Raw genomic sequence first — 12,516 nt, 5'->3', positions numbered from 1 at the left:
GACTAGCACAGACTTCTACTACTGTCGTCCAGACCGAGCGAAGGAAATAAGGCGTCGAGAGTCGAGCGAATATTGCGGGTTCTTCGAAGTAGTCAGTGCGCCGTTACGCGTCAGCCAAGCAGCGACACTAGAAGCGGGGCAGGTGCTTTCATTCCTCGCCTTGAACTCATCCGAATCGAATTGCTTTTCGAGATTCTTTTCCTTTTTGTCATTATTCTTTCTTTTGTTCCATTTACGCTGATTTCGAATCCCGGATCCACAAGTGCAACGGAAACGTTTTCAAACAAATAAGCGATCTTATCACGTATCAGCTGCCAGCCGTGATTTGTGTCTCTGTGCGTGTGTGTGTGTGTGTTTTTTTTTTATTTTCTTTGAAACAACAACAAACAGCTGCGTTTCGATTTGTAAACTAGGAGGAGGCGGATCCGCTGTTTCAGACTGAAAAAAAAAAAGAAAACAGAATCGTCATGGTTATGATCGACATTATCGACGACGAGGATCGGTACGTTGATTTTAATAACGTTTCGCATCGGTTGTCTGATTTCTTTTATTTTTATTTATCTATCGATTTCTTTCCGTTCTGGATCAGAAACCTTTCGCGTGTTTTACGATTTATTTATTTTTCCTTCCCGGGGGAAAAAAAAGTAACCGTTGTGCAACGAGGAAGTGAACGAGAATCTCACACGATTATTCAGCGTTTAATGCCGATTTAATTAGAATAATCGATCACGTATTCATTATCATATCCTGTGCTGCTGCTACTGCACTCGAAAAGCAGCGTCACGACACCTGAATTCAGCTAACGATTTGCGTGTTCAGGGGTTGTGACTACTGAATTCATTCGAACCTCGAGCACACGATATTATTGCATTCGTATCGCGTGCTTGCAAATCACTTTCGCGCTTTCGATTATATTCGCAAACGTAATACGATCATTTTCAACGTGACGTTTATTATTGTTTTATAACCCCTGTGCAGGTTTCATCAACGTAATTGAATCTGCTCGCGGTATAAATAGTGAAATTGAAATATTAAACAAAGCGTAACGACGATGATTCTTTGCCTCCTTTTTTTTCAATCTCCGTCGAACAAGTATTCCATTTTTTTTTTTTTTTTTTTGTTTTGTTGCTGCTATTTTAGTATTATACACGAATACCAATGCTTCGCAAATTGTTTCATACTTTGCGTGGGACGAAAATTTGATACATTTAAGTACGGTTTTCGCTCATCGTCCAGAAATATAGGTATAATGCTTTACGTTTTGCACTTGTCACCGATCGTTGACCTCGCCGAGTGGCAAGTCTCGCGGCGTATAAAACTCACCCCATCCTCTCGTACCTCACACTTACCCTCTTTTAACTTTTAACACGCATAAGAGGCCCGTCCGAAGGGTTCTTCTTTCGCGATTTAAGTTTCGTTTCGGGGTCGACAGTTTTGTCCTCCTGCACAATTCGATTTTTCCCATCAAATACTAATATACTATACCGACGAGTAATATCGTACATTTGATTTTTTGTTGCTTGAATCTCAAAAGAGATTTTGTAAATAATGCAATCGTGAAATGGGCTCACTCGATAAAGTAAATTGTACAATTATGTAAGCGGAAAAATGAAAAAAGAAGTGATGTGAAATTTTGGAGGGGGGTTTTTTTTTTTCTTTTTCTCTCTTCGTTCGAGACTTTCGAGTTTTCATATTTTTTTTAATTTTCGTCTACTTTTCTCAGATGTACGATGAATAAATTACCAGACGACATGAAAAAAAAAAGAGAGAGAAAAGCTGCGCATATAACGCAGCGAGCTTTGAAAATTGTTTAGCTATTGAAAGCCCACGTGGTCGCCGCGTTTTGCTGAAGGTCGAAGCAAGCCCTCAAGTGTTGCGTTGATATACCTTATCCAGCCGCAGCTAATGTACATACCTATTCTATATCTAGACGTGTATCATACCCGCCTATTATTCTCTGACTCGTGTAAATATTTGCAACCTTCTTGTGTGGCGTCAGAATGATGACAAAGAGGGGAAAAAAACGTATTAGGTCAAAATGCAACTAGAACGCGATCTTGTATTATTATACCTAAATTGTTTAACCGTGGAATCGTTTTAATGGTATTGAACTTGCGATTTCATTTATCATTTTTGTAACAGATGAACTTTCATTGAATTTTCGCAATCGCGACGAGGAAAAAATTTTCCCGTCGACAGGGACAATCTTACCGTGAAACCAGAAAATAAACAAAGCCTGCCGTATTTTAATTATAATGTACGAAAGATCTGATTCACGCAATCGCCTTTTCTCTACGGTTTTATTTCCTCGTACAAGAAGCAATATTTCTCTTTCTATGTCTCTTCGCGCGAAATTTTTATTGCAAACTGCAGATCGTTGAGTCACTCGACATGCATGTTTAGATATTGTATAATTATGCCTACCTATGATACGTGCATTGCAATATCTAAAATTACCACTCGGTATGCTAATCTTCGTTATATATATACATACGTGTAGTGTATTGCGTATACAAAATGAAACTGCAGTCTATTTTTATCACATTACGTGAATAATTTTCTTTGAACTTATATCAGCTGTGAGATATTTCCAGATAGTATTACAAGTATAAGAAATCTTTTTTTTTTTATCCGTGCTTATATTTAAGCAGGTGAAATGTTGATAATTTCGATGAAAATTTTCGTAAATTTCAACGTGGGATCATTATTATAAAATAATAAACCATCGATGATAAGATGTGGATTTTTTTTTACTTTTCAACCGACGAAAATCTTATCCCTCCATATTATTTGACATTATAATTTATTCATTATGTACATGTACGTAAATGGAATTTTCTATTCAAGGTACGAGCGTCTTTTGCGACGGGCGAAGACCGAGGATTTAACGGAGGTATCGGGAATTGGCTGCCTTTACCAAAGCGGTGTCGATCGTCAGGGTCGTCCGGTTGTTGTGTTCGTCGGGAAATGGTTTCCCTTCAATAAAATCAATCTCGACAAGGTGAGTGGAGCCAGGAAAAATAAGAAAAAATAGAAATAGAAAATGATGAAACAAGTATTGAATGACAAGTAATTTCATTCGTTTCTTTGTTTCATCTATTTTTTATATCGTGTGCGTGTGCGAGAGTCTGTGATAATCTGCAAACCGGAAACTCATACATACGTCATATCTTCCGCGTTATTTTTTTACCGGACCGGATGCAGTGATCCTCGTCATCGCGCGTCGCCGGGAACTACGAGAATTATTTATATACGGCCATGGCTGCATCGGAGACGTAATATTTCTTTTTTTCACAAATTCCACAGCGAATACGGTATTCAATAGATTTTCATCCGCAAATTTGATGATTGTTTATTTCACCGACGATAAGTGGTCACGTGAACGGTATAAATCGTGGAGGTTTGGGGGTGGAATATTTTCTGTACAAACATATCGACAAAATCTGAACAATTTTCTTCTTCAACTTTTATTTCTTTGTTTGAATTATGTGAGAAAATAATAATGCTTGCTATTATATATTTCTCAGCATTATACATGTATGAAAAAAATGCCTTAATCTTGTATAAATTTCGTATCTCGGGTACATCATATCGCTACGAGTCTTTCAGGGTCTCACTTCCTTCGTTTTTTAGCGAAAAATCACGCGGATCAAAAATTTTTATGCGTAAGTTCCAAAAAATGGGGTGAAAAATTGATGTGTCTCGAGTCGAAAACGTAGGTTTGTTACTTTACGACAGGAAATTTTAATTCGCGTGGGGTGATTTTTCACCTCTCTGTTACCATTCTTGGGTCAAGTTTATTTATAATAATAACGATAAAAAGTTTTCGAAGAACAAACAAATGCACGAATTTCACATCACGATCATTATTATTCATAATAAAAGCACCCGTAATACATCTGCATACGTTTATTATTATTTTGTTTTTCTCGATTCCGTTATATTTGTATGAGTAATTCCGCATCCTTATATGTGCGATTTAACGTAACAGGAAACAAGTTAAAGGAAAAATGGTAAATTTCAGCTGCAAAGAAAAAGAAAATTTCAACCGAGCAGATAAAAAGATATTTGTGAAAAGTTGAATTACAAATTCGAAAAATGAAAGTCATTGAAAACCTTGAAGAAACTATTTTTATTTTTCTTTCCCTGTAACCTCATGGCAATATAATGCAACAATTTCTTCAATGTTAACAAATCGTAGCTCATCATTTTCGTTTGCGATTCAATAATCGAAAAATTTTTTCCGTTATGATATGAATTTCAAAAATTTTCACCCCACACGGCGAGAATGTAAAAAGAGGAGATTTTACTCAAAACTCCAGGCAAAAAGGGACACGTTCAGGGTTTCTGGTTAAAATAATAATAATAATAATAATAATAATAACAATACCCATGTCATTTATATTTTTTTCTACGAATGTATCTGACCTTACTCTGCACACACTGAGTTTCACCGATTCCACGCAGTAAATTTTCCATTTTACGAGGTAAAATATTTTACCCAAAAAACCTGATTTCGAGCGAAATTCGCTGTTTAAATTCTCTCTCCGTGCATCGGTTATAAACTAGCGTCAAAAATCCAAATTCCCCGGAGTTTTCTGAAAGCCCGAGAGGCGGTGAATGCCCTCACCAAGCATTGCATTTCTGACGGTGCAGCGGTGCAACAGCAGCAGCAGCAGCAGCAAATTGCGACGAACCGAGTCGCAACTCCGTCCTTTTCTCTATCAGCTTTATATATCCCTCCTCCTTTCTCTCTCTCTCTCTCTCTCTCTATCTATCTCGCTCCCTCTCACTCTCTCTTCATACTCGTTCTCTCTTTCTCCCTGATCGATAGAAACGCCAGAAATAACCCCAGACACGCTCCCTCGTGTTTGGCCGAACTCTAGGCGCAAGGCTTGGCCCTTCGGAATTGCGCTGTTGGGTGCCTATAACAATATAGCAAAATGCATATACATACCTTTGCATGTACATACCTATATACGTATGTGCACATTATGCACACACACACACACACACACACACACACACATTATACAACATCTAAAGTACGTACAAATGTGCCTAGGATGGTAGGGTTGCTCCATGTCACGGCGAAACTAGGTCGTTGACGATCATTTCTCGCCTAGGTATGTATATGTATATATATATATATGTCGAGATATGTAACGTCTATATACCCGCACCTTGTATAGATCATGTACCCTGCGGCAAACTCGAATCAACCTGAATACATTTTCAACGTGTTTGTATCTATTGTTTAACAAACCGTCGCTACGCGCCGTTCGAGCATGTGAAAAATTCAAGGATATAATCTGGGTCGCTTACCCCTCGTTTTTGAAAAGGAGGGAGGGGTGAAAAATTATAAGAGATGTAATTTTTGTTATTCGATTTCCCGATGAATTTCCAAACCACTATATGTATACGTTATCTGGGTTAACTGTACGGTAATGATAATAATATTAATTAATTTTTTATTTTATATATATATATACATATAATATACGATCTACGCTGCTTCTTGTTATTCGTGTATACTTATTTTTTTTTTTTTTGTAAACTTGAGTGTGTTTAACAACAGAATGTCCCTTTTGGAATTGTTCGTAATTGAGGCAATTCGAACTGGATGTGGTCGATTTATTTTAATTCTTCATTTTCTTATGTCCTTATTTTATTTCAAGCCAAAGGTATACGTATATAATTAGTCTGGTCTCGTCTTCGATGACGTACTTTTTTTAATCGGGAGTTTTCGTGCGGTTTGGTACTTTTATTTCTTATTTTTATTTTATTTTATTTTATTTTCTCTATTTAAGCAACTGCGAGAGACTGAAATCAAGAAATTTATACAACTACATTCACCTCTTCGGTAAAGGATACAGTTATTATGACACCAATAATATGAATCACTAAATGGTCATTGACATACTTCCATCATTTTTACATACATGACAGTTATAAGTTCGTCTATCTCGGTCGAAATATATCCTATCGATAACTCAGGGGATTTTGCAAGCTAAACCAACCGACTTGGAAAATAATTAAAGAAAAAAACTTTATTGATAGTTTGGAAAAACTTTTTTTTCCCACATGATATTTTGCGGTCGATTATCGATTATATACTAATAATAATGGAAATGAAACTAATTGTTTGTGACAAGGTTATAATTAAGGACGATTAAAATATATCACAATACTGCGTAATATCTAGCTGCATAAAATATATCGCATAAATAAGCATTAGTAATCATGCACTACTAGTAGCAAGCGATAAATCATCGGCTTGTATAACGTTAGGCTCGAGCTGTTACGTATAAATCTATTTTTTTACGTTTTAACAAACGGATTGTCACGTGTACCGATTTGTGATTTTGTTTTCATTTAACTCGAGGATTCTTATTTTTTAATTCAGAATTCGAAAACTCACTTTTTTTTCTTCAATTTCTGTGATAAGGTCGTATGTTTCCGTATAGAAGGGAACGATTGAAAAGATTTCGTGAGAAAAAAATACATGTACGTGTATATATATATATATATATGGAAAAAAGGATGAATACAAATAAGCGAAATCATCGTTGTTAAGAGAATTCGTAATTTTTGTAATTTATGTTTTACCCAAGTCGATAATGATCGAAGTTTACTTATCTTTCGCATTACCTTTTATGTTTCAGGCCTTGTTGTATTTAATCCAGCTTCTGGATCCCATCGTTAAGGGAGATTACGTAATCGCTTACTTCCACACATTGACGACGAGCAATAATTATCCGGGACTCCATTGGCTGAGGGAAGTCTACAACGTGCTGCCCTACAAGTCAGTATAGATCACATTCGTACAAAGCTTCGCAGGTTTTGCATGAAATATTTTATAAATCTGATACCTCGTGAAAATTTGACGAAGCGAATCCATTAAGGCTGGAAAAAAACTAACGTATCTTCAGAATCGTATTATATCGTATTATAATGTAGTAATAATTACAGCCATTCCGAAGTAGTAGCAACGACTTGTGACACGAATTAAAAATCGATGTAAACTTTTTTTTCTCCCCTTTAGCTTGTCACTTGTGCAAATAAAAAATATTCAACGATACGTATGATAAAAATTGACACAGTTTCGCACAATTTGCTTCACTGTTTGTAAAAATATTACGCATAACGTACTGCGTCTATTCCTGTATCACCGTTGTATCAAAGGTTTAAATAATATCTCTAATTCGTGTTACACGCGCTTCTGTGTTTCAGGTACAAAAAGAATCTGAAGCAATTCTACATAATTCATCCCACGTTCTGGACAAAGGTCAGTAAAGCTAAGAATAATGTGACAGTTTAATTATATTACGGTTATCCGCGGTTCATTTCCTCTTTTATTCGTCAATTAATATGCTATTATATTTCATACAATATAATTTACGTACAGCTTGCCTGATATAAAACTGGCGAACAATCGCGTCAATTAAAACATCCGTATACAGTTTACACGTTTTCACGATTACTTTTAAATTAATCATCCTCGTCGTTATCTTTACAATGTGTGTATCTACAATCCCCATTCTAATAACCTCACGTTGTACTTAATTGATACATCACACGCGGTTTGAGAATGGAAACAACGCACAATGCGCTCTGTGTATTCGCGTATGTATGTGTATTTTACTGGATTCGTCATCTAACTTAATTAATCTTACCACACACACAGTCGAAAGTTCGCAGAACTTGTTTTGTTCGAAATTAACGTCTGCCGATCCGTGGCACGAAACAGCTGGTGTATAGTTGTGATACCAGCGGGGACTGCAAGGGTGATGAAAAACAATTTTCAACCTTACACGATACTTCAATCACCCCGGAACGCAAATGAAAACGGGATCAATCGTAAATCATCTTTAACACCTACCGATTCATCGGATTCGTCGTTAGGTGGAATTAATATTTCTCTTGCAAAATGTATGCGAAACAGAAAAAAACAATGGAAAAAGAATGTGTTTGAAAAATTCAGTTCGAGGCTGTTGTTACCATATTTATCATTACAGATGAAACAGATTTGCGTTGGTTGTTAGCTGGGTTTGAATTAATAATTTGCTTTGTCACTTTAGATCGACGAATAGAAAGTTTTGTTTCAACTCAATTATATGCGCATGTATTATGTCGCTGCGAGGATTTATTATTATTGTACAAACGTGTAACAAAGTAATACGATTCGTGTTTTTCTCTGTCCGTGCAGATTATGATACAATTTACGAACAATCTTTCCGTGATTATCAACGAATCAATTCCACTTGCGTATTCTGTATTTACGTAATTTTTTTTTTTTCCTCATACTTGATAAGCAAAAAATTTATTTTATCGTCGTATAAAGTTGTCTGCAGACAGAAAAAGAGAGAGATAGATAGAGGATAACATTATTCTGCGACAACCTTGAACCGACCTGAGAATATTATTCATGATTCGCCATTCGTGCCGATCATATATTACAATGCTTGCATTTGCCTCGTTGCGAGAGACAACGAGATGTGGAAACGCAATAGGAAGTTCAGTTAATTGACTTAATTGAACGTTACATTGAATATTCACGTATATGTAATACAAACGCTAGCCAGCCTCCATAATATAATTCAAAACGCAGCCGATGATGCTTCATACGTGGTATACAAAAACATAAAGCTCAATTTCAAGCACAAATGTAACATCTATTTAATCTCATATTTTTTCTCCTTTTCATTTTTTCTTACCGTAATTGACTGACACAATGGTATTGCAATAATGGAGTCTTAATCCGATAGAAAGGGAAAAAAGCAAGTTATACATTTATTATTTTACCTGAAATCTCTGCCTAAGTTTGTTTATTATTTATCTATTTTTCCTCAGCGAAGTGATTAGCCTGTTTTTTTTTTTTTTTTTGGGAACTACTTGAATTAAAACAAGGTTTAGTCGATTTTTTTCAACTCCACATTCCGGGTCTTTTTTTTCTTTTTCTTTTCTCTTTAATTACTAAACTTCTCTCTATTTTGAATACAGTCTTTATTAATTTTCATTCGATATTGCAGATGATGACTTGGTGGTTCACAACCTTCATGGCGCCAGCGATTAAACAGAAGGTTCACAATCTGCCAGGCGTTGAATATCTTTACGAAGTTATGTCTCCCGATCAATTAGAAATACCAGCCTACATAACGGAATACGATATGACGGTAAGATAATTCGATCTGCCGATGAATTTTTAGAGTGGATATTTTTACCGCGTACATTTGGTACCCGAAAAACTTTATTTCGCCGGATTTTTCAGTTTTCTGTTTTTTAATTGTTTTCGGTTTTACCTATTGTGTTTCAGATAAACGGGCTGCGTTACTATCAGCCTGATTATACATCGCAATCGACAACGTAACTCGCAACACTCGCCGAGTCTCGTTTCAACTTGATAATCGTTATTTTTAATTTTCAAAAAGAAAAAAAACAAAAAAAAAGTATGAAAACCAGCGTTTTTAATTAACATATTTAGCATTAGTATAAAATATTCTAAATACGTATGGCGTATTCGACTAATGCTGGTTACGTGTATCGCTGACGAAAAAAAAAAATGGGAGAGAAATTACGAAAAAAAAAAAGGAAAGAAAAAAACAGAAACATCAACAATGACGCTCCAGCGTTTCCACTACGCTTAGACAATGTAGACATGTAGATATACTATTACTATAATTAGATTATTAATTAATACATGTAAGGTGATACGATAGTGTGCTTAGGCGCGGTAAAATTTAATTGTTGAACATATTTGACCTTAGGTAAAGTGGAAAAAGAAAGAAGAATGAGGATGAAAAAAACAGACAAAAAGAAAAAAAAACATTTCATAATTATAGTAAATAGTTAAATTATCCCTTTTTAGGTGAGAGACTGATGATTTTCATTTATCTGATTGACCGTAAGAAGAGAAAAATTGACGCGCGAAAAATGATAGTTTAAATGCGGCGCTCTGTCGACATAATATTACATTATTATATATTATATTATCTATAGTGTGAGAGGCGATGTGTTATTTTGGACGGTATAGATATAAATATTATGTAAAATTTAACGAAAAGAATCGGTAAGAGTTTTATTCGAATTACAGATATATATATATATATAAAACATAGGTATATATTTGAAATATTAGAAATTGCAATCACGAAATATTATAAATGATTATTATTATCAATTGCTATTCTTAGTATGACCATCCAAAAATCCAACGATGTGTTATTCGGGGAGAAGAGATACTTGAAAGAAAAATCGAGTTGTTAGAAAACATTTTGAAAATGTATAGCCAGTTCACATTTGCTGCAGCAACACTTCGTCATAAAGTACCTAATTTTAACTAGTTATAAGTACGATACGTACGTAAGAAATTTAATTCGTACAAGTTGAACGAAAGAAAGATAGATTTTAAATTCTTGTTCGCTGACTTAGATTACGTCGATAAATTGTTTTGTTTTGCCATTTACTTTATGTTTTTTTTTTCTTGATTACTTTGATCTACAATATATCTAAACAAGTTGCAGCTTGGCTGTGATAAAAAAAAAGCATGGTAAAAGAACTCACATTCGAGGAAAGAGAAATGAAGAAAAAACAATTGCCTGCCAAAACACCAATAATCAGTATTTACATTATATTTCATTACAATCAAGAACTAAATAAGTAAATGAATGGTAATATCGGGAAAAAAAACACTTCACGTGCAATGCGTAAATATGTACACGTATGCGTATGATTGCATGTATATTTGACGTAAATCGATTACCCTCTTATTTTGACTGCCGGCTTCGACTCTCTCTATCTATTAATGGTGATATAGTTTAAATAGATCCTTCAATGTCAATATCACATAGATACGTACACTGTATAATGTGTAATTTTATCCGCATACATATAATATCAATATTTTCACATAACTATATTGGTTTATGTTAAACTAGATAAAAAAAAAAGCACCAAAAATCGGATAACGCGAGAATAATATTTTTTACCCCCGAGTAAGTAATTGTTGATAAGAATAGAATCGAGTGATAGTTGTGAGAAAAAAATCGCTTACGAGCTCTTCTTGACAAGATTTCGGTGTTAGAAATTGTGCGAAAGAATGTATAATCATGCCGATCAGCGTATAAATTCAATAGCTGTGTTTGAATTCAGAATCACTGAATAGAAAGGTGAAGTAATAAATCGTAAACGCTTCCCTTGTATCGCGTGAACTTTGTTGGTGCGATTAAAAATTTGCCATTTTGATATAATTTTTCTACATTTTTTCTTTTGTTGAAATCGATTATATTTTTGGTTTCTCCACGTATTCGAAATGATACGACACTTTATTTTTATTAGTAACTGGTAACAAGCGAAAAAGAACGTTTTGTCTTATCATCTCAATCATTATTACATTGTTTTAAATTTCCTTCCGTAGCCTCGTTGTTTCCGTTACCCATCGATATGATTTTTCTGTTATGCATTTTAAACGTATTTGATGAAAAATATATTATCATCACTAAATTCATATTATCGTATCAGTTACAGATTACAATATATTCAAGTTTAGTACATCTACAAACTAATATCATCATCCGGTACATAGCCATCCTATTTATCGTATCGTTTACCTCATAATTTCGTTTTATTAGATTTTCTACCGTATTCATTATAATCGTATCACTCAACAGTTGGATTATTCTTATTTCATAAGACAGACGATATAGAGGTACATACAGTATAAACATGTTTTAATAAATATATTTCTAACGTTATTATTTGATACTGTCTTATTTTCTTTCTCATCGTCGTATTTGAAATATTTATTTTTTCACAAACTCGTTGTGTCCTTCCCTAATGATTTACAATTCAAAATTCCGAACAATGATTTATATCTTTAATGTACTTATATCTACATACACATATCCTTTTTCGTACTTTTCTTTTCGATTTGCAAAAACATGTATATTAATTACAAAAACAGAAAGTCGAAAGTGAAAGTTTTGATGATAGAAAAACAAGTCGTAAAAAGCAAGAGAAGAAAGAAAAAAAAAAAACAACAAAGCGTCCGTGTTCAGTGTGGTGTTTGATATATTGCAGTAATCATTTGCGCGAAATAACTTCACACTTTGAACCTTGACTCAGCCTTGTATTCAGTCTTCATTCATCGAATGAATAACGTAAATAGTGATAATCATATTCGTTTCGATAAATATCAAAAGCAATCTCTGTACTAACTCTGTTCTTTAAACTTGTACCTATTCGCAGAACGACAGAAGATATCGGAACAACATTTCCGCTTACGCGATAAATCTTATTGCTGTGATTATCGATATTGTTATTGTTATTGTCATTATTATTAGTGTTGTTAAAATCAATTATAGGTAGCGTCGGCTGCATCACTTTGTGTGAAGACAACTCAAAAGTACTTGCTTGGAAATTGATAGTAATAACAGTAATGTTTTTATCAATGTCACAAGGAAAAAAAAAAAAAACGAAATTACAAATATGATTGCTCGTCGTTAAATCGTGACTCAA

At 34.4% G+C, this 12,516-nt stretch overlaps 1 protein-coding gene across 1 annotated transcript in view; it reads left to right on the top strand.

Moving 5' to 3' along the window:
• The window catches only part of Gdap2 (ganglioside induced differentiation associated protein 2), a 45,159-nt gene extending 32,643 nt beyond the window's left edge, over positions 1 to 12,516 (top strand). The window contains exons 8-12 of the mRNA XM_046631658.2: positions 2,848 to 3,001; positions 6,666 to 6,805; positions 7,234 to 7,288; positions 9,033 to 9,176; positions 9,317 to 12,516. Of these exons, the coding sequence (XP_046487614.1) occupies positions 2,848 to 3,001; positions 6,666 to 6,805; positions 7,234 to 7,288; positions 9,033 to 9,176; positions 9,317 to 9,370 (547 nt within the window). The 3' untranslated portion in view covers positions 9,371 to 12,516. The remainder of the gene's footprint in view (positions 1 to 2,847; positions 3,002 to 6,665; positions 6,806 to 7,233; positions 7,289 to 9,032; positions 9,177 to 9,316) is intronic.

The sequence above is a fragment of the Neodiprion pinetum genome, chromosome 1, assembly GCF_021155775.2.
Source record: "Neodiprion pinetum isolate iyNeoPine1 chromosome 1, iyNeoPine1.2, whole genome shotgun sequence".
NCBI classification, from domain to species: Eukaryota; Metazoa; Arthropoda; class Insecta; order Hymenoptera; family Diprionidae; genus Neodiprion; species Neodiprion pinetum.
Note: the sequence above shows the minus strand (reverse complement) of the source record. Positions and strands in the feature narration are given on the sequence as shown.